The sequence below is a fragment of the Juglans microcarpa x Juglans regia genome, chromosome 6S, assembly GCF_004785595.1.
Source record: "Juglans microcarpa x Juglans regia isolate MS1-56 chromosome 6S, Jm3101_v1.0, whole genome shotgun sequence".
Taxonomy (NCBI): Eukaryota; Viridiplantae; Streptophyta; class Magnoliopsida; order Fagales; family Juglandaceae; genus Juglans; species Juglans microcarpa x Juglans regia.
Genome location: NC_054605.1, coordinates 13,192,703 through 13,215,007, shown reverse-complemented (window position 1 = coordinate 13,215,007; position 22,305 = coordinate 13,192,703). Strand labels below are relative to the sequence as shown.

Below are 22,305 nucleotides of genomic sequence, written 5' to 3'. Positions count from 1 at the left end.
TTTTTTTATACATGAGGGTTGCAAGTACTATGTACCATTATTGTGGATACAAAAAATGCAAATTCATAAATTAAACTGTCATACCAATTTTTGCTATCTTAAATTGTCATAGAATATTTACTTCATGACCACCATGGATGCAATATTGGAGAAATATAGCTAACTTGAGATCGATAAAATATACCACATAGTACGTATATAGCTAGTGTCATCTAAAAGACAATTAATTTGATTAATAGAGGTTGATTGAAGCCTTCAGCATAATTCAAGGCCAAGCATGCTATCATGAGAATACTCTACATCATTATTAATATACGTATGTTTATACCTACAGCATTATAGTATTGTTTTTCATTATATCAATGATGAAATTATCAACAACAACATGAACCAGAGCTATATCTGTACGTGCATATAAATGCTACCAAAAGGAAAACTAACAATAAAGAATCAAAGAAAACAGAGAGAGATGTTATGGGTTGAAGAAAGGAAACTAGAACAAATAAATCGGGTGCAATTTCCTGATAAATGTAATTACTATTGTATAAATCAAATAAATGCTATTTCAAATCAGTAAGAGTTTTCAAATCTCCTATTTACAATTAGGGTTAGGGTTTCTAGAAATTCGAAAAATCAAATAAATCAGGTGTAAATTCAATATTTCTAAATCAAATTCTATTTCGAATCAGTGAGAGTTTCCAAATCTCCCATTACGGTTAGGGTTAGGGTTTGCAGAAATTCGAAATTAAACCCATACAAATTTGGTGATTTTGGGAACACCGAAATCGTGGGTTGAAGAATCACTACTAATGAGAAATTCGGTTTAGGGCATGCGAACAAGAAAATGAGATCAAGAAGATGAGAATAACTTGTGACTCCCTTCGTCTTTCATCTGGCAGGTTGTCCGTGGGGCAGGTTGTTTGAGTAGAAGCTTGTGGCCACCTCGTACCTCCGTGGGGGAATTGTCTTCTTAGCAAGCTTGGGAAGCTTGGAGGTGTGAACGGTGCGAGGTGAAGATTGGGGTTCGAAGCAGTCTTCCATGAGTGACCTAGGTGTGAGTTCAATCCTAATCGTCTGAAGTGTTGATTTCGTTAGGGTTGATTTTAGAAACAACACTAAACACAGAAACAATACGTTTAACTTAGGATGCAAACGCACCGTTTACATAATGATGACTTGGCACCTAGGTACGCGACGTGTCCCCGTCCCGGGTGCGAGTAGCTTTTTTCATAATTATATATTTTTACGCAAATCACGACAACTTCTTAGCTCCAAAATATTCGGATTTGCATAAAAAAAATCCGACATATCAAGACATTTTTTTCTCTCAACTGGACATCCAATTGGAACAACAGATTGGTGATTACACCAAGTCAATCGAAGATAATATCAATGAAGTTTAGGAACATAATAAAAGAAAGAAACTACTTTCCAACTATCTTTGCAAAGTGTAAACGCCGTCCCCTCCCGATTCTCTCAAAGTTTGCTTTTCTATTTTTGACTAATTGACTTTGAGGTCTGCTGGCAATGGAGGCAGCACCGAAGACGGAGAAGGGCGAGCCCAAAGCGGCGCGTGGTAAGGGGTTCTCCATGATAGGCGACGACGACCTTCACAACATTCTTTCGAAGCTTCCGGCCTTATCCTTCGCGTCTGCGGCCTGCGTTAGCAAATCCTGGAACACCATCTGCAATCGCATCCTCTTCTCTCGCCCTAAGCTCTCTTCTGCTCTCTCTCTCCACGCCTGTCCCCATGTAATAATGCTCACTCTTGTTTTCTTAACCTCCTTCAACCTTTGCTCCTTGTATAAGTATCATCCACTGAAGTTAACAATTTAAAATGGTTATCGAATACCGATATTATTTACTAAAAAATGATTGAGACTTTGCATGTGAAATTAAGCTTAGATTGATTCAATTAGGACTAAGTACTTTTTCTATAGCGCAAGCTAAATTGGTGCCGAGTTTTGTTATTGAGGATTTTGGTAAATTCTGTATTGGTCTTAATTCCCTGAAACTTTGTTGCAATTTATAGGTTGCTGTGCAAGAGGTTCTTGAGAAGGTGCTCTCCGAGCCCATTCGGCCGCATTTCGCTATCGCAAACGTTGGCAGCGGATTCAGCCTGATCGAGGCCTTTCGGCTTGTATGAATTCTCTGTTTCAGTGATACCTTCATAATTTGTTATATTAATCCTTTATTTATTATTTCCAAACTCTGACTAATTGTCTCGTTAATTTTTTTTTTCTTTTGAAAATTCAGATAACGAAAAGATTGGGGTCTCGTATGCCTTTTATTATTTCTACAGCTAATGGAATAATCGGAAGGGATTCTCTTACCAATGAATATAGAGAGGTTTAAATCTCTCTCTCCCTCTCTAAAATTTTGTTGTCTATATTTTTTGGGCTAAACTTTCATTTTAAAAAAATAAAAAATAAAAATGTTAATGTAGGTGAAGTGGATGGATATTGGTGGTGATTTCCACGATGAAGATGGCTATATACCGGCAAAAGATTTAAATAATGGTATTGTTTTGACTGTTGGGTTTCTACCGGGATTAAAAGTTGATGCTATCCCACTTTTACGATCTGTAAAGGTGAGAAATTTGGCTCTGAAACCTCAATGCTGGTTTTCTCTTAATATGCGTGCCATTGTGAATATTTAGTTATTATGTTAATGTAATGAATGAATCTCAAAATGTCCATCATAGATAATGTGGCAAGGGTGCGTAAGCTAATGAGGATTGAGGATATGATCTTCATTTTTTGGATGAGATTCGGGAAGTTAACATTGATTTTTATTACTTCAAGATGTGTTGGCTTGTATATATACTTTCTTTCTTTTGTTAAATTCTAAGGAAAGTACCTTTTTTTGAGCTCTTGGGCAGTTTGAACGATTTAAAAGCATTGATGTTAATAACTTTTTCACCGATATCAGGAGCCTCGAGTGGCAATGGTTGACCAGTTTGTAACGGATATTAAGGATTATACAGCCTCTGTTTCGGGTTGCGCATCCCCTGTTGGGATTATAATGTTTGGAGTAAGTTTGTGTTCGTTACTCTCTTCCCCATCCTTCTATGTTATCTAGAGAAATTCATCGTTTGTTGCAATTCTAACTTTTGATGTGGATTATGTTATAGGAAGGGCTTGTTGACATGAAACCCATTATTGATGTGTTGGGTGCGTATTGATATGCATATTGATTTTTATATTTGTAATTTCTTCCACCAGACTTTCTTTGAAAGGGAACAGAAATTAAATCACTGTTTGGAATCTAAGAAAAGAGAATGGAAGGCTTCCTTGGTCCTTGATTTTTTTTTTTTTTTAAAAGCAGCATAGGCTAATCTATGCATAACTTGTGCTTGATCGATTTAACCCCTTACGACTCATGTATTGCAGATTATGCTATGCCAATGGAAACTGTCATTGTGGGTGATGAGAAAGGCCGCTTTCTGTACAAAAGTGGGAATGAGTCTAGAAATGTCTGTGGGAGTACAAAATACTTATCAGATGCTGTAGCTCTTGTATTTGCAAGGGATAATGATAAGTCTATTGGTATAATTGTTGTACTTATTTATGTCACTATTTATCCATTTCATAAATCTTTAATATGTAGGTGATCATTGCTCTACACTATTAGTGTCAACTTCCCTTTCTTAACGTTGTGATTTTTTTTTTTTTTTTTATCACTTATCAGTTCTTTTTTTGTTTGCCATGAATGTGAAGGTATTGGAGATATCCAATTCCATAGTACATTGTCAAGTGGTGTATCAGCAGTAGGTCCAATACACAAGGCAGTTTCCGTTAAAGAGAACTGCTCTGAACATACTACGTGGCTTACTGCTAGAAAGGAAGGACAACATGAGGTTCTTGATGGTCAAAGAATTCTAGATGACATCAATAATGAGGTCAAATGTTACTTTCTAAACGTAAATTTGGTTAATCACAATGTTGCTTCCTATCGAATCATGGGACTGGGAGATGGCAGGGTTCAACTGCTTCTGTTATTTCTCTCTCTCTCTTTTGATACCAAGTAATTTGTAAACGTGGAGGCTATATTGAATTATTGATGCTTTAGATGTAGTATAATAGTTGAAATATTATTTACTAGACAGCTTTATTTTCTTAAAGGTTGTGCGTGATCATTGACTCATTGTTTCATGTATATTATTGGTGTCTTTAACTATTTGTTTACTGGGATTTTAATAGAAGTTCAGATAGTTCATGGACTCAAAAATCCACACACGCACACACATGGAGAGAGGGGATGGGGCCAATGAAGGTTCTGTAGAATGAATGTAGAAACTTGCCCTATATCAGTTTTTCTAGCTTCTTTCTATTATACCTTTGGTTCTTATATAATGAAATATATTTACAGCCAGGAAGTTGTATCAAGTCTTCTAAGCTGTACATTAGGGTTACCAAACGGAGAAAATGCTGTATTGGGTCAGAGAAACCAAGGCTGATAACATCCTTGGCATTCCATGGAGTTAAAGGGTAACTGTTCGAAACAGCTTAAATGAATTTTCTTTTGCTGCTGCCCGACTTGTATTATAATTGTGGCAGTTAGTTTTTTGTTGCATTCCTTTTTGTTTTCATAATAACATCCTAAGTTTTTTGGTTATTTACAGAACAGATGAGGGGTGCCTTTATGTCAATGGTACTAACATCAAAACTGGTGATTACTTCCAGTTCTACCAATCAGATCCCAATACTGCATTATCCTCATGTGTTGATGCCTCCTCAAACCTCAAAAGTTTGAAGCCAGACGGAAATTCCAGTAGTTGTCATCGCATGAGGGCTGTTGCTGTTAAGAAGGAAATTTTTGGAGGCCTTATTTTCTCATGTTATGGCGATAGGCTTTTCTCTAGACGCAAGATTTATAGCTCTCGATTCACGGAGAGCTTTCCTGGGGTTCCATTTGCAGGAATATTTTGCAGAGGGGAAATTGGACGTGGCTTTTCAAGCTTGCTTGGAGAAAGCAACAAAGAGGGCTCTGCTCACTGTATGCGCGCCTATAGCACCGTTTATCTAGTGATGTCCTATACCTTGGCACGTCCTGAGCATTAATATTATTATGGCAGGCAACAATACTGTTCTTTTGTATGCCTTCAAATTAATATTTCTGTTTTGCCTTAAAATTAACACTGTTCTAGGTGGTCTTGCTGCCCCTGGGGCCTGAGCTGTTTGTATTTGTATGAATGTGAATAATTTCTTTTTTATTATTATCATTTTTCTGTTGATTGTTCGGTTTCTTGTGTATTTATCTGGATTAACTTATTTTCTATGGATACTAAAACTTTTCCAATTTAATGCTTATGTTTAGTTTATGTCATCCCCTTGCCCCTTCTGTCATTGCTGTTGCTGTCGAACATAGACTTCATTCCTTAACCCAAAGTGAAAAAAACAAAACTTAATTGATCATGATGAAGCTGAGTTTTTCCAATCATATGATAATTAAACTCTTAGAAGTTGCCAAATAAAAGAAGTAGAGCAACTTGAAGTTGCCAATGAGGTCTTAAAGTGCACAGTGAGTTAAACACAGTTTTATGGTAAGAAGGGAGCATCAACTCCTCGACAGCATGACCCCACTATCCGATCAAGTTGAGTTGGATCTCAAACCGCCCTGCCTATCAAGTTTTATTGTCGGAATGCAGTATCTTGACCTTGTTGACAGCATGAGCAGCCCTCAAGATCTCTCTCTCACTCACAGAAAGAAAAAGTGAAAGAATAATTATATGAATTATCCTTTCGATTTGAATTCCAAAACATCATTGTCTTCCATTTTATACCGAGTTGTAAGAAAGTTGTGTATCTATCTTCTCTGAACTCCTAGGGGTTAGCTCAAGTGGTAAATGTCTTGGGTTTGGAGGTATGCTTCCTCAAACTCTAGTTCAAATCCCCTTAGTTGCAAACTTAGGGGCTTACGTACCTTAAGGTAATGGTCGTACTATAGGAAGTCCACGAGCAAATATTTCCAACTTCTTATTTTTGTCACTTTGCCCTCAACTGGATTCCTACAAAGTATGGGCAAAGTGGTAAAAATAAAAGTTATTCCGATTCGCCCCGGATTGGGGCATACATACCTTAAGGTCATGGTCGTAACTCTATCCTTGTCGTCCAAATTGAGTAATTGGAAGAAGTGAGTTTGATCATACTACTAGATGAATCCTCCATATTTAATTCAAACCGATAATTAACAAAATAATCAACCAAAGCTCTTATACCACTTTGTTAGGGTGAACACCACTGATCACAGCGAAATATTTTTCTACTCTTTCGATGTGTAAATTAAATTAATAATCTAATAAATATAAACTCACAAGTAAGACACAATAATTTTTACATGGAAAACCCTCCAATACGAAGGGAAAAACACGGGACTTAGTCCAGTTAAACTTCCACTATCAACGATAATGAGGTTACATATTGTCTTCTTTAGAACAATATCTAGAGGCTACCAATACATCAAGAATATCTATATTCTTGGTTCAACATAAAAACATCACCATATAGATGAAAAACCACAAGAGTAACAAGAAAAATTTCAACAAGTGAGTATTTGTATACGATAGATGAAGATGAATCTCAGCGATCGGCACCAATCAAAATGAAGTTGTCGACATCACGAACAACATACTGAAATTTCATCAAAATCGAATCACAGATGATCTCTCAAATGTCTGATGGAAATGTGAGAAAAAAGAAAAACTTCGGACACGCACACGACTCTCTCTCCTTTTTCTCTCCTATCTATTCCTCTTCTCACTTTTTTTCCCTTTTTTGTGTAAGTACGTGTCACTTTCAGCCGCCGCTCTCATTTACATATATATATATATATATATATATATGTGTGTGTATGACAAGCAAACTTACAAGTATGGCATTATCATAATTTCCCTCACTTGGAGGGACTCACCACAACAAAATAATCTTTGAGGACCATGGACTGGAGAATTTTTTCCTTGAATTATCTTATGTGCACTTGAGGGAAACTCCTTATCGAGTGCCTGTGCACCTCTAGATTAGTCAGAACGTTGATCCCAGACACCCGGTGCTAATAAAAAAAAAAAAAAAAAATTATCCTTCTCTAAATAGGTTAGAAGCACACCAGAAAAAGGGAAATGGCACTTTGTGGTTGACTGCATTTCCACCATGTAGTCTGTCTATACAATATGGACTATAATTCTAGTTTTCTACACAATATAGAAAGAAAAGAAAAACAGATGAGGGAAAAAAACTCAAAAAAATTGAAAGTTGTTCTGAAGCAGCTTCGTTAAAGGAAGAATGACTTTGAAGGGTATTAAAAATGAGAGACACATACACTGCTGGAACTGGAACTATACGCACTAACTTTCAGTGTATAATTTTCAGAGACAAAAAAATGTATTTGTGAATGCTTATTTCTGACCTTGATCCGCTTGCTTTGATCTAAAAGAATTAGCGCTTTTCTTAGAGATCAGACACACACATGCATGCATGCATGTATGTATTTATGGATGTGTGTGTGTGTGTAAGTCATGCTTAAGGGGCATAGTAAAGCAAAGGATGATATTGGCACGGCTCAATCAGATTAAAGGACCCAAAACCCTTATTTGGGAGATTTGATTTGATTGAGCCGTTCCAACATCCCCATGTGTTTTCTCCTTACTTACCTGTTCAAGAAGATGAGTACTGATGAATGATGAAACAAACAACATGTTCATGATCTCTATCATGTTTCCGATCATTTGAAACTCCTCCATGTTCGAATTCATGCCTGTTGCAATATATCCATGACAGCAAACTGGGGGCAGAAAAAGAAAGAAGAAAGAAAGTGGGAGAAATAGATGAATGGATTAGCAATAAAATTTGGATGGTTGAGACGTCATAATCTTTGGTTTAATTACAAGAGATTCAATTGATAGGAGATGTTTCCCCATTAGGTCTTCTACAAGGCATATATAGTGGTTGATGACATTGTCAAAGAAGGTTCTGTTTCGAGTCTATCAGCGTTTCTAGTGGTTTCAAATTACTGCATAATTTCTTTTTTCATGCATAATTGCCATCATCCTCAATACTAGCATGTTATAATTAACTATATTATATCCCTATGTATGTCCCCACAAGTTTTTACTCGAATTTGAGGGTTCTCAAATTCGGGAAGAAAGATAGACGCATGAAATGGGGTCTACAAAATGCCAAAATGGCTCCATTTGGATTCAGAGATGGAGTTTAGATGGTTTTAGATAAGTTGAATAAAATATTGTTAAAATATTATTTTTTAATATTATTATTGTTTTGAGATTTGAAAAAGTTGAATTGTTTATTATATTTTGTGTGAAAATTTGAAAAATTTGTAATGATAAGATGAGATGGGTTGAGATGAATTTTCAATCCAAACCGGGGCTTAATGTTGTCTTAAAAATTTACACGGGTGAGTTGCAATAAATGTAGGACGACTCACTTAATATGTTTATTCCCCTCGTACTTGAGACCCTTAGACAAGAACTTGATCAAATATTTTCCTATTATATTTAGGCATAAAACTATTTTAAAAAAATCGAAATTAATTGCATATAAAAGTATGGTATAATTATTTAGTTACAAGATGGACCAGAACATTGAGAGGTAGAACTTCCAACTGATCATGAAGGCATGAACTGGCCCATATTCTAGTTCATCAAAATTTAGTAATTTCACACATTATGGATTTCTGACCACATTTTCCATGGGGCCCTCTTTTTAAATGAATGAAGAGATAACAAAACAAATCATTCATTTCTATTATGAAATGTTAGTTCATGATGCAGAACTCTTTTAGTTCATCCTGAAAGTGATGCTTGAAGGTTGGAATCTGGATGATGGCATTGTCCACACCAGGTTTGGTGGAGTGGACCCTTGGTAATAAATAACAGAGAGCAGTATAAAATAGTAACTTAGCAATAATAGAGCCCTATTTCCTTGCCTCTAAATTGTCCTAAGCATTTTGGTCCTAATCAAATACAATGACTATTCTTGTTGGTGATGTCATACCAAGAGATAGGGTTGTTGAAAAGGGTTTAATATCATATAATTAACACCTAATATGGTGCAAGTTGCTAAAATTATATTACAATTATTGCTAGATTTTATGGGTGGGGGAGGATTCTTAATGGTCTGTCCATTCTCTCCACTAAATATGCACAAAGAACAATCTGCCAACCCATAAACACATACCTAATCTCTTGTCCCATCCTCTCCACCATATAGCTCATGGTTTAATTGAGAAAATGAAGGTATATATGACTTTGAAAATGAATTTAGGTTTGACACTAGAGTAGTAGAATCTCAGCCGTTTTGCCTCTGAAGATTTGCCAAGTGATCAACTGCCAATGAACCAACTAGATTTACAGACGTTATAACAAAGTTTGGTTGAATACTTTTTGCGTTTAAATAAAATCTGCATTTGATTTTATTTGCTCTGAAACCCCACATGTGAGACCTGTTTGTCTTTATTGCAATCATCCAATGAAAAAGTTGAATAGTTCTCAGTTATGATTTATATCCTGTTTGAGTTTAAAAGGTGAAGAATATGGTAATATTGATCTTGCATCTGAATGTGCTCCATAAAAACAAAGAACTTGAGAAGGAATGCCATCAATCATGCCAGAAAATGGCCAGCAGGCCGAGTGATGAACACATAACGAGCTTAAAGACATCAGGGAAAAGGTATAAAAGAAAATTTCTTGACAAGTGACTTCAATCATTGATGTAACATCTTTGGACTCAGACTTCCAAACAACTCTTTAAACAGCTAGCAAAGCCAAATACATGGGGAATTTAAAAGCTTGCTTCATGTCTTGGACCTGCTTATTTTCATTACAGGGAAAATTCAAAAATTCGATGCATGAAAAAATTACAACAAACATGATCAAATGGATATCCCCAAAGACTTCTTCAACTTCTCAACCTCCAAATAAACTGTAGAGTATGGAAGGAACTCCGAGGAATGCTCTTTGCTCAGATCGTTAATTGCAACAGCAAGTTTAGGGATTTCTAAGGTCTCTTCATGGGTCAGATTCCTGACAAATCTTGCCGGATTTCCTGCCCAAAGTTCACCAGTTGGTATTCTTCTTCCTGGGGGAACCACAGACCCAGCTTCAAGGATAGAGTGGGTTTCCACCAAGGAACCTTCCATGAGAATGGAGTGCTGCCCGATAATGCACTCTGGTTCAATTGTGCAGGATCGCAGAAGACTGTATGCACCAACGGTCACAAATCTGTCAATAGATGTATCCGCTGGCAAGCCTGATACATGAGAAAGAGTTTCACATGTTATGAAGATATTTGGCAGGTCTGTGATAAGGGATTTACTATTTCCTCCCAATTCTATTTCCAATAAGAAAAAGTGCTATACATGTTAATAAAAAAAATAGTCCCAGGAAAAAAATGGCACACAAAATGACTCATATTACCAGGAAAATTTGACTATATTCTCATTATTTAACAATGGCATATTAAAAAAGGGGCCTGCAGAACTTTTCCTACAACCACATATAAATGGATTGAAGGAAATTTCTGATGAGGCAACGACCTGATTAGATCAACTGAAGAAACCAGCCTTTTTTATTTATTTCTTGTATAAGTATTAACAAGAAATTTTTTCATGCATCAAATTTTTTGGATAAGTATTTCTTGTATAAGTATTAACCACTCACCTTTATGCTCCCACACACACATTGATTCTCTTACTTATAAAAAAAAAAAAAAAAGGTATTAACCTAAGGTACCAGCTAGGCTGCTAATAATGACTGCTGGGACCTAGGATCAAATCACACCTTCACCAAGTTTATAGTTGTTTATGAGTTGCGTGTTTCCTGTCGATAAAGAAGAATCTAACCAAAGCCAGTCTCAACTTAGAAGAATACGACGTAATACACTTTCGAAACTTGAGAAGATGACTTTTGTAAGTATAAAAGTGAGAGAATCAGCTAGGAGTGCCAGCTCCAGGGAAGTTGATGACTAACAATAAAACAACAGCAAACACAATGGAGAACTTTAATAGTTCCATGATTGTGATGTGCATCAAGAAAACTAAACCAGGACACAACCATGAGTCAACTCCAAGACTCACCGATGGGCTTAGCACAGATTACATCAAGTACAAGTACCAATCAAGCACCCAAACACATGATTTTTCAGGAAATAGAAAGCCCAAATTGAATCGAGTTCTAGTGGTGAGATCTATTGCCTACATACTTGGCTAATAGTCAACAATTGGCCACTCCATGAAGGTGAGTGGGAGCATAAATGTGTGTGTGTGTGTGTGTGTGTGTGTGTGTGTGAGAGAGAGAGAGAGAGAGAGAGAGAGAGACTCTGAGAAACTCTTGGTGTTAGAGATCTTTCAGTAATGAAGGTAATCAACAGACTTTGACAGAAATTGTGCATACTGATGCTCTAATCTACCATGCATCATTCACATCATTCACATCCCTCCAACTATTTGGGAATGTTGATAATCAGAAAAATTCCCTTTTGGAGGAGTTGCATGCGTTGGAGGTTGGGGAGGAGAATGAAGTTATGAATGAGGTGGCGTTGATGAGGAAAAAGAAGTGATGATCAAGCTTGAGAGGATTTTATTGTTGGAGGAGATATCTTGGAGGCAAAAGTCGAGGGCCCTATGGTTGAAATAGGGTGACAAATGTACTAAATTTTTTCACCGATTGGCTAACTCACATAGGCGGTATAATGCCATCGAGCTGCTTCTTTCTGGAAACAGTGTGCTTTCAACCCCCTCCGTGATTCAAGATCATATTGTGCAGTTTTATGAAGGACTTCTAACTGAAACAGCTGGTCAGAGGCCCAATCTTGATGAGTTGGCTTTTGATACGTTGGATCCTTTTTCTGCGAGCTGGTTGGAGAGACCATTTGAGGACGATGAGGTTTATCAGGTGTGTGTGGGATGGTTAAAGAAAAAGCCCTTGGCCTGGATGGTTTTTCTATAGCATTTTTTCAAACTTGTTGGGATGTTGTGAAAGAAGATGTGATACAGGTTTTTCAGGAATTTTTTTCTTATCATAAGTTTGAGAAGTCTCTTAATGCCACATTTATTGCTCTCATTCCTAAAATAGCCGGGGCCTCTGAGTTGAAGGATTTCCGCCCCCTATTAGCCTTGTACGTGGGGATTATAAGATAATCTCCAAGGTTCTTGCTAACCGTATGAGTACGGTGGTGGAGAAAATTATTTCTAAGCCTCAAAATGCTTTTGTTTGGGGTAGGAAAATACTTGATTCTGTGCTGATTGCTAATGAATGTCTTGATAGTTGATTGAAGGAAGGTGTTCCTGGTGTTATTTGTAAGCTGGAAATGGAAAATGCATATGATCATGTGAATTGGGACTTCCTTTTCTATATGCTTGGGAGATGTGGATTTGGGGAGAGGTGGTGTGCATGTATTAGACATTGTGTCTCTACTGCTCGGTTTTCTGTGTTAGTTAATGGAAATCCTTGTGGTTTTTTCCATAGCTCTCACGGTTTGAGACAAGGGGATATATTATCCCATTTCCTCTTTGTCATTATCATGGAGGCTTTAAGACAAACGGTGGAGGTTGCTGCTTTTTTTTTTTAAAAAAAAGGGGGAGGGGGGGGGGGGGGGTTTACTATCCGGTTTTTCGGTGGAAAATGCGTATGATGGTTTTATCACTCTTACCCATCTCCTTTTTGCAGATGATACACTTATTTTTTGTGATACTGATCGCGGGCAAATTCAAGCCTTAAGGGCTGTATTATTATGTTTTGAAGCTATATCAGGCCTTAAGGTGAATTTGGATAAGTCAGAGTTGGTTCCGGTGGGAGAGGTGCGAATATTAACTGTTTGGCGGATCTATTGGGTTGTAAAGTTGTTTTTTTACCTATGAAATATCTTGGTCTTCCATTGGAGGCGTCTTTTAAGGCTAAGTCCATATGGGATGGGGTAGTTGAGAAGATTGAGAAAAGGTTGGAGGGTTGGAAGCGTTTATATCTTTCTAGAGGGGGTAGAGTTACTCTTATCAAAAGTACTCTCTCCAATCTCCCAATTTATTACCTATCCTTATTTCCATTGCCTGCAGGGGTGGCAAACCGGATTGAAAATTATTTCGTACATTTCTATGGGGTGGATTGGGTGAGACTAAATTTCACCTTGTTAGTTGGTTTAGAGTTTGTTCTCCCATTTCAAATGGAGGCTTGGGGGTTCGAGATTTGAGAAGTTTCAACAAGGCTTTGCTAGGAAAATGGTTGCGGAGGTATCAATTGGAAGGGGAGTCATTGTGGAGGGAGGTTATAGATTGGAAATATGGAAGTGATTGGGGGGGTTGGTGTTCTAAAGAGGCAAGGGGGCTTATGGGGTGAGTCTTTGGAAATTTATTAGAAAGGGCTGGGAGATTTTTGCTAAACATATAAATTTTGCTGCCGGTGAGGGTTCAAGGTTCCGTTTTTGGCTTGATGTTTGGTGTGGTGATCGAGATCTTTCTAGTATGTTTCCGGTTATTTTTCGTTTGGCAGCCAATCAGAATGCTACTGTTGCTGATTTGTTAAACCGTTCCAATGGTATATTGCAGTGGGATGTTTGTTTAACTAGAGCTGTACAGGACTGGGAAATTGACGAGGTCTCTGATTTTTTCAGCTTCTTACACTCACTGGGGTTTGGGGGTAATGAGAGAGATAGAATGATATGGAATCATATGGATAATAAAAAATTTTCGGTATGGTCTTACTATAAGGTGTTGACTGCTCAGCATTGTTCTCCTTTTCCTTGGAAGAGTATTTGGAGGTCACATGTGCCTTTGAAAGTCGCTTTTTTCATATGGATAGCATCACTTGGGAAGATTCTGACAATTGCTAACTTGAGAAAGCATGGTCTTGTTGTTATGGAGTGGTGTTTCATGTGTAAGAAACATGGGAAATCTGTGGATCATTTATTACTACACTGCGAGGTGCCAAAGGCACTGTGGGATGGTGTTTTCAGTAGAGTTGGGATGGCTTGGGTGATGCCTATGAAAGTAGTGGATCTACTAGTGTGTTGGACCGGAATGCAAAATTCTCCTCAAGTGGCGGCTGGGTAAAAGATAGTTCCTTTGTGTCTTATGTGGTGTATTTGGTGGAAAAGGAACAAGAGATGTTTTAATAACAAGGAGCGAACTATGGAGGAAATCTGGAAATTCTTTGTGCTTTCTTTATGTCAATGGTTTTCAGCTATAGTGCTTAAGGGAGATTCTGTTCTTGATTTACTGTTTTCATTTTCTTCTTTATAGAATGTAATTAGGTGTTTTCTTTTGTATACTTCATGTATGCATGGACTTCGCCTATTTCATTCAATGAATAAAACTCCTTCTTACTTATCAAAAATAAATAAATAAATTAAGCAACAATTGTTTTGGGAAACGGCGGACCATCTACTCTTACATTGTGATTTTACTCGAGATATTTGGAATTACTTCTTCAGCATAATGGGAATAGCTTGGGTAAATGCCGGGTAGGGTGGTGGAACTGTTAGCAAGTTGGAGAGGAATCACTGGAGCACCACAGATCGCGGACGTGTGGAAGATGACTCCCATATGTATTTTTTAGTGTATTTGGTGTGAGAGAAACGAGAGGCTCATGAGGATCATGAGCGCTCCTTGGAAGAGTTTAGGAGTTTTTTCTGGAAGACTTTGTTTTTGTGGGCCATTGCTCTAGATTTGAATGGCCTCAACTTCCATGATTTCCTTGTAATTGTTTCTAGTTCTTAAATAGATGAATTCATATGTATACTTCCAGTGTACCTGGGCTATGCCTATTTTCTTTATCAATGAAATAATTTATTACTTATAAAAAAAAAATAGTTTAGGGTGCCAGAGACTTTCAATAATCTATGGTAATCAATCGACTTTCAAAGAAACAGCACCTGCTACTGTTCCAATTCATCGTTCATCATTCACATCCCGCCCTACTCTAATGGTAATGGAAACCTTCTTTTGGGTGTTAGAGATCTTTCAAAAAGCTAAGGTAATCGACTGACTTTAATGGAAACAACACCAATTAATGTTCTAAATCTATCACATATGCAAAAGCATCCAAAGAAAACCGTCCACGATCTGTGGATTCTTCATTACAACAAAGAAAATAAAAGGAAAAGAGAAATCAGAAAAAGGTCAAATTATATCCATATTGAAAACAGACCTCAATTCATGTCCCTCAAAATTGATTAATTCCGTAAGAATCGTGAAGAAACATTGTCAACATCAAATATGTTTTAACACCAACAACCAACCAATACATCCATCTAATTTCCAAAGAATGACATATATATATATATATATATGAAAAAAAAAAAGAAAAAAGAATGAGCCCAATAGGTCCTGGCAGTGACTACAAAACTCTGAGAGGCTAAGAGAAAGGGGCAATAAAAATGATCACACGGATCAACAAATGTTCCAGTGCATATGTTTAACACAATATACATCTCTTTAAAGATATCCCTACCATACCACTCGACAGCAAAAAGTGACCCATATATTACTAACCAGCATCTCATTACTTCAATAGAAAGTTTCAGTCTTTCAACATGACAATATAAACCCTAACTCAATTGTCAGAGAAGCTATGAAATTTTAAACAAAGTTGGAACAACACGCTCACTTAATCCACAAATTTACACTGAAGCATTGAAAAAATGCCACAGAACTCGAATTATACATCCTTGACCTCAAAATTCAATGTAAAACATACTTTCTTTTCTCTATTCATCTACTTCAGGCAAACAATCACGAATTAGACAAAAAGAAATTTCCATTTTTTCTTTTCTTTTCCATCCAATTAACAACCGGCCGTTTTAAATACGAGTCCAGGAAGCTGTGCTACTATAAATTCCAGTTAAAGTTACATTCGACAAAGGTATGAAATCCTACGACAGATTTAGCAAATTCACGAACTTTATGCTACGACCCGTCAACAAAATCCTTAAATCCCAACAAACATACATCCTCAACCAGAAAACTCAAGACAAAAATACACGCCTTAACCAAGAAAGACGCACTTTTTCCCTCAACAATTTCTTAGCAACCAAACAACAGAGCCAAAGAGAATGGATTGGAACCTGTTGGGGAGGACCAGGCGGCGTGAAGGACGCAGCGTTCCTGGATATTGGAGCAGAATCCAACAGTAATCTTGTTGAGATCACCGCGGAGGACGGAGCCGGCCCAGACGGAGGCTCCATCATAGACGGTAACCTGGCCGGCCAGCACCACGTTCGGGGCCACGTAGGCATCAACGGCGACCTTCGGGAGCCACTGACCAAGCGGTATTATCTTCCTCTGCCCTCTGTAGTCCCACCACACGCGATCTGGCGACTCCGTGATCCTCTTCGGTGCCGCCGATGGCGATGCTGCTTCAGCAGTGGTGGCGAGGGTACGCTGTATAAGGAGACTGGCGTGGGTTGCGCGCAGGGCTTTCCTCGAGACTCGAGCTAGAGCCGCTGCCATGGTTTCGCTTCGATTTGGAGCCTTGGAGGCAGCTGAAAATTGTAGTGGAGACTGATACCGAGTCCGAGTGGGTGGAAAGGGAGAAAGTAGTTGGTTTGGGCCAGCAGATGGGTTTTGTTTGAAGTTGGCGGCCCAAATCTTTGGCCCAATTCCATCGATTTTTTTTTTTTCACATTACAAGTTCGCGCAGAGAATGTGTGGAGAAATACATCATACACATTGTTTGGATATTAAATTAAAAGTAAGTTAAATTTTATATTTTTATTAAAAATTTAATTCTCTTTTGTTTTTGCATTGACTTAAAATTAAAATGACTATCGGATATTTCTTCTATATATTTTATTCCTATTGTAATGGGGTTTTCTCCCTTATTAGCCCGTATAGTAAGCCCATGAGGATCTCCAGAGGAGTGAGTCAGAAAACCCGATCAAGTCCAACGACCCTCCTCTCAAAAGAGTCAGTGGGCCTCTACATAGTACTTAACACATGAGCAAAACCCGCCCATGAAGCAACCCACACATAGGGAAAGCGAATGGTAGGGGTAGGTGGGCAAGAGATACATAAAACCTTCGATCTCCTGACAGCAGGTATGAAGGGACTTAACAAAAAATGCCTGCAGGGTTAAAGTAAGTCAGGGAGCCACACCGCATTAATGGCACCACTCATGGACTCTACGCTACATTAATGACGCTACCATAGAAACCACGCCGCATTAAAGGATCTTGACTAAGTGAACAATTGAAGTGACATGAACTTTCCCGAGGCCAGGTATGAGTTGTCCTCGCCCAGAAACCTAATATAAAAGCTAACCTTAGGTACGAAGAACTCTCTTTGACTCCTTTAAGCTCACGCACAAATTACAAAGGAGATATACTGACTTAAGTATCAGACTCCCCAGCCTCCACCAAGGCCCCCCACTCTCTGTGTTTTCTTAAGTGTGCAGGTGAAAGGCCCAATACCCGAATTGCTGGAACCTGACCCAAAGGTGTACAAAACACGATGTTAACAGTGGCACCGTTTGTGTGATCTCTATAGACTTCACGTGTCCTTCGTATGCCTACAACAACCCACTCTCAGACAACTCAGGAACAAGAAGAAGCAATGTCGTCGACAAACATGGAAGTAAGGCTCGTCGTGATGGAACAACTGGTAGGAAAGTTAACTACCGAAGTGGAGACCCTTCAAAGAATGAGACACTGAGACACTTATAGAGTAGCCGCCAACGGACCAGAGAATGATGCAGGACCAATCGACAGCGAACACGTAGGGTCCAAAAATGTAGGAGAGGGAGGTTAAGCAGAGGAAGAAAGGAAAATCATGCAGAACGAGCTGCGTAACCTCAAAGGGAAATATGAAGAGATGGTGAAAAAGATTGGCACGCCATCATCAGTAGACCAACTGCTCACCAACTCAAGCCTACCCTATAGTGAGGAGGTAATGATTGTGCCCCTACCACCGAAGTTCTGAGTTCCCCTCATGAACATGTATGATGGGGCCAAAGACCCCCTCGAACACTTGGAAACTTTAGAGCCCACATGACCCTGCATGGTTCCCCAAGAGAAGTGGCTTGTAGAGCTTTCCTAGTGACCTTGAAGGGACCAGTAAGAGTATAGTCTGGGTCCTTGGCACTCGGGTCCATAGACAGCTTTGGAGACTTGGCTCGTCTGTTTCTCACACAATTTATGGCGAGTCGAAGAAGAAGATGCCCTACAACGTACCTCCTTACCATCAAGCAAAGGAAAGAAGAAGGTTTGAAATCCAGATAGGTTCAACAAAGAGTGCATGATTACAACCGATCAAGACGAGTAGATAACTTCGGCAGCGCTTTTGGGAGGGATATGACTTCGATCCCAGTTCATGGTAGAATTGACAAGGAGAACTCCTGCCACGCTGCAGGAGTTCATGGATCAAGCCAACAACTTTATCAATCCTAAAGATACACTCTGAGCCCTGACCGAACCAAGGAAAAAAGAACTGGAATAGACAGATAGGAAAGGGAAAGCACTGGCCAAGAATAAAGCTTGCGAGAAGCCAGAGAAAGGACCATGAGACAACATGAGGGAAGAAGCCTCTAAAAGAGGTCTGGGGTTTCAATTTGACTGGACGTCACTCACCATCCAGAAAGACGACCAACAAGCCGCCAAAGAAGACGACTACAGAAGACTAGTCGCCGCTATTGCACCTACCATCAGTCCAACACTCATAACACAGAAAATTGCATTTCCTTGAAAGAAGAAAGAGAGCAGTCTAGGCGACCAAGGCCGCAGTATCCTCTCGCCAGGAGACCAGAGTGAGAGTGGAGTAGGAGATCACAGGAAAGAAATGCTAAAAGGGCTGACAGGCCAAGGAAGGAAAGGAGCCTGAGGTAAAGGGAAGGTGCGCATGAACACCCTCGTGCACCACGTCAGGAAGGACCGCCGCTGGGGGAAATCAGGACCATCATGGGAGGATTCGTCGGCGGGGGCGTGATCTCATCCAGTCGGAAGGCGCATACCAGGCAAGCAAGATATTGAGAGTGTATTCGGCAGAATATCGCCCCGCCAAATATAGAAGAAGCAAACTGACCCCTGCCATCTCCTTTGGAGAAGAAGACGAGGAGGGGGTCCTCTATCTGCACTATGACGCCCTAGTGGTGACTATACTGGTCGCCAACTTCACCACTAGGAGGATCCTTGTCGACAACGGCAGCTTTGCATATATCCTCTTCTGGAAAGCCTTAACCCTAATGGGGATAGATGCTATCCGACTCCAACCAGCTCCTATGCCGTTGAAGGGTTTCTCTAAGGACATGGTCCAGCAGATCGAAACCATCACACTATCTGTCTTGGCGGGTAGCGCCCCCTGTATGGCTTCTGTCATGGTCAACTTATTGGTTTTAAAGGCTCCTTCATCATACAATGTCATTATCGGCAAATCTACCCTCAACAATTTAAGGGTGGTGACGTCAACCTATCACTTGAAGATGAAGTTCCCGACCTCTCGGGGAGTGGGTGAAATCTGAGGAGAGCAGGGCCTAGCACGGGAGTGTTACATGCAAGAATTAAAGCTAAGGAATGACAGGGTGCATGTGGTCCACACCCTGGGCGATGACCACGTTCTCCCGCCCCCACCTGAACATACCACAACAGTTGGAGAGATCTCAAACAAACAAGAGCTTAGGAAGGTAGAGTCAAATGAGCCACTGAAGTTGATTCCCTTGAACCCAAACCATCTGGAGGCCATGAATAGGATTGGTAGTGGGTTGACATTCGAAATGAGGCACGCCATGCAGTAGCTATTCATGGAACACCAAGATGTCTTCGCCTAGAGCCACAATCACAGTAAGGACACCCAACAACTCCCTTCACTCTCACTTACGGTTATGAGGTGATGCCACCGGTCGAGGTCGGGGTCCCTACCTACTGGGTGTAACACTTCGAGCACAACTCCAACAACAAACGATTAGAAGAACAACTTAACTTACTGGAGGAGGTTAAGCTTGAAGTAGAAGTAAGGACAACAGTTAACAAGAGAATAGCATAACAATGTTTCAACAAACGGGTATGCCCAATGGCATTTAAGATTGGAGATCTCGTACTGAAACAGACAAGAACAACTACCCGAGATGAAGGAAAGCTGGGCCCTCGATGTGAAGGCCCCTATGTGGTCACCGCAACAACCGCCCGGGCTCCTACTGGCTCCGAGACTCCCAAGGGAAAGAGCTGCCACACCCTTGGAATGCCAAGCACCTCGAAAATTTTATTGCTAGAAAAGTTTATGACTTGTAATTTACATTTTCATGTCAATGGTGTATACTCTATTAATGAAAGTGTGGTTTTGTAGGAATAAAATACGTCTCGCCTATCTTGACTCCTTACTCCAACAACATAATTTCCATCACCGACTACTTACCTCCCGACGAGACCCCAATGAGATGAGTTAAGCCTAAAGGCTACTTTATCCCTTTTGCGGCTGAAAGTGGGCTAGCCCTCAGTTGCTCGACATTTACCTTCCTTGTGAGCATTAACAGACGGGAGCGAGTCCAGTCTCAAACTGCCCGGTAACTTATCTCCCCACAGGGCCTTAAAGGGAGAGATGTGGCTTAAGGCCATATTATCCCTCCCACGATGGAGAGTGGATCCAACCCCTCAATTGTCCGACAAGTTACCCCGACCGCTGCCACGACGAATAGTGGGATTAGCACCAGCCTGACCCAACACTTACCTTCCCTGTAATGTCAATGGATGGGAGCAGGTTCAGTCTCAAACTGCCCGGCAACTTACCTCCCCGTAAGGGTTAATAGGTGGGCAGGCGGCCCAACCTCCCTCACGTCGGAGAATGGGTCCAGCCTCTCGATTGCCTGACAACTTACCTCGCCTCCATCATGATGAAAAGCAGACTGATTGCTTAGTTGCCAGACACTTACCTCCCCATGAGGTACCGAAGGGATGAGTTATGTCTAAAAGCTGTTTTATCCCTCTTGTGGTGGAGAGTAGGTCAGCCCTCGACTGCCTGACATCTATCTTCCTCGTAAGTGTCAATATGCAGGAGCGAGTCAAGTCCCAAACTGCCTGATAACTTACCTCCATGTGCGGCCCTAAAGGGTGAGATGTGCCTTAAAGCCATCTCTTCCCTCCCGCGACGGAGAGTGGGTCTAGCCCCTCCTGATCATCCACAATGAAGGTCACCAGCCGCTCTACACCATACCATAAGAGTTTTAAGTTAGTATTAAAGGAAAATGCACCAAGAAAACTTAAAAGAAAATGTAACGAGTAGATAGCTAATCCTGAAGAAGAATTCCCTTAGTCTCCTAGCCATTTCCTGGACACAATCAGGATGGACCCTGCCTACCGTCGGCCTTAGAGCAACATCCCTCTTTCCTCAGTACTATTCTCGATCACGATGCCAAAACCTCTCGATGCCTTAGCACCCACCACGAACTCCGACGGGGATGGACCTCCCCGGCCTTCGCCCTCACCTTCACCTTCTGTGGCATGTTCAAGGATCTCTCTGACCCTTGGGCGCGAGGAAACTGTTGTACTAGGATGGAGGAGTGCTCCCTCGATCTCCCTTGCCGCTCTCATCCCCGCCTCGGCACCAACCCCAGTCAACACCAAGGCCAAGATTTTGTTAGTGAAGAATAAAGAAACACTAGCGTCTACCAAAGTAGCCGGGGCCTCACCACCATCGCCAACTTCGACCCCAGCTCCAGCTTCGGCTGAAGCCAAGGTCAGGATGGTGTGAGTGGAGGGCAATGGAGCCCCGGCCTAGGCTGCAACAACCGAAACTTCGCTTACCTCCATTAACACCACTGTGACCTCAGTTTCGGATGCACCCACTAGAACCCCTTGATCCATGACACGGCCCTCGCTATTTCCTTCCAAAACACAACGTCGTCACCTCCATCACCCTCCAAACTGGGCTTGGTCGAGGCCACCTCGACTTAAGGGGAATAAGCGATAGGAGACTCCTGGATAGAAACCCGGTCAAGAAAATCCTCACCCTCGGCAAGACGATCCTCGTATATCAAAGGATGGGAGCACTATCTAGGACTCCCGAATAGGACTATCCAAAAGGACCCTGTAAAATCGCATGGAGAACAATTCCTCTCCAGGCGAGAGTTCCACAATCCCCACATTGTCCGACGGGGTTGGAGAAGAAACTTCTGAAGTAGTTGGGAGAGTCACCTCGGGCTGTGTAAGACCGGCCATCAGAGGATCAGCCTGAACTTGCTGAAGAGAATCAGAGCCACCCGCCCCTCATGGAGAAGGAGAAGGAGAAGGAGAAAAAGGCGCGGTGTGATGAGACGATACTGTCTCCTCTACCCTATTCAACGATGGTATTGGTCACTGAACGAGCACCGCGGCAGAAGTT

The 22,305-nt window shown here is 40.4% G+C and overlaps 3 protein-coding genes across 4 annotated transcripts; 2 read left to right on the top strand and 1 right to left on the bottom strand.

Moving 5' to 3' along the window:
- Window positions 1-1,318: 1,318 nt before the first annotated feature.
- On the top strand, window positions 1,319-5,233 carry LOC121237321 (F-box/LRR-repeat protein At5g63520-like). Of its 2 annotated transcripts, XM_041134013.1 has the most exons (10): window positions 1,321-1,752; window positions 2,033-2,140; window positions 2,257-2,349; window positions 2,447-2,590; window positions 2,932-3,033; window positions 3,134-3,173; window positions 3,393-3,548; window positions 3,720-3,901; window positions 4,372-4,490; window positions 4,625-5,233. In XM_041134013.1, exons 1-10 carry the CDS (start codon window positions 1,528-1,530, stop codon window positions 5,061-5,063), a joined length of 1,608 nt encoding a protein of 535 aa, XP_040989947.1. In that variant the 5' UTR covers window positions 1,321-1,527; the 3' UTR covers window positions 5,064-5,233. The 2 variants fall into 2 exon arrangements, with proteins under 2 accessions (XP_040989948.1, XP_040989947.1); XM_041134014.1 differs by lacking the exon at window positions 2,447-2,590 and having other exon boundaries at window positions 1,319-1,752.
- Window positions 5,234-9,686: 4,453 nt separating this feature from the next.
- On the bottom strand, window positions 9,687-16,534 carry LOC121237303 (gamma carbonic anhydrase-like 2, mitochondrial). Its single transcript, XM_041133991.1, has 2 exons — window positions 16,068-16,534; window positions 9,687-10,262 (listed from the first exon to the last, which is right to left on the bottom strand). Exons 1-2 carry the CDS (start codon window positions 16,450-16,452, stop codon window positions 9,886-9,888), a joined length of 762 nt encoding a protein of 253 aa, XP_040989925.1. The 5' UTR covers window positions 16,453-16,534; the 3' UTR covers window positions 9,687-9,885.
- Window positions 16,535-18,507: 1,973 nt separating this feature from the next.
- Window positions 18,508-19,453, top strand: LOC121236635. The gene is made up of 2 exons (XM_041133072.1): window positions 18,508-18,643; window positions 18,861-19,453. The coding sequence occupies exons 1-2, from the start codon at window positions 18,508-18,510 to the stop codon at window positions 19,451-19,453; spliced, it is 729 nt and encodes a 242-aa protein (XP_040989006.1).
- The last annotated feature ends 2,852 nt before the right edge of the window (window positions 19,454-22,305 follow it).

Bases quoted from the DNA above. Each gene is read 5' to 3' on its own strand.
- LOC121237303 (XM_041133991.1), bottom strand. From the start codon at position 16,452: ATGGCAGCGGCTCTAGCTCGAGTCTCGAGGAAAGCCCTGCGCGCAACC. The intron at 10,263-16,067 runs GTTCCAATCCAT...CTCATGTATCAG, and splicing joins CGCCTGGTCCTCCCCAACAG to GCTTGCCAGCGGATACATCT.
- LOC121236635 (XM_041133072.1), top strand. From the start codon at position 18,508: ATGAGGGAAGAAGCCTCTAAAAGAGGTCTGGGGTTTCAATTTGACTGG. The intron at 18,644-18,860 runs GTCCAACACTCA...GCACCACGTCAG, and splicing joins CGCTATTGCACCTACCATCA to GAAGGACCGCCGCTGGGGGA.
- LOC121237321 (XM_041134013.1), top strand. From the start codon at position 1,528: ATGGAGGCAGCACCGAAGACGGAGAAGGGCGAGCCCAAAGCGGCGCGT. The intron at 2,591-2,931 runs GTGAGAAATTTG...CACCGATATCAG, and splicing joins CACTTTTACGATCTGTAAAG to GAGCCTCGAGTGGCAATGGT. The intron at 4,491-4,624 runs GTAACTGTTCGA...GGTTATTTACAG, and splicing joins GCATTCCATGGAGTTAAAGG to AACAGATGAGGGGTGCCTTT.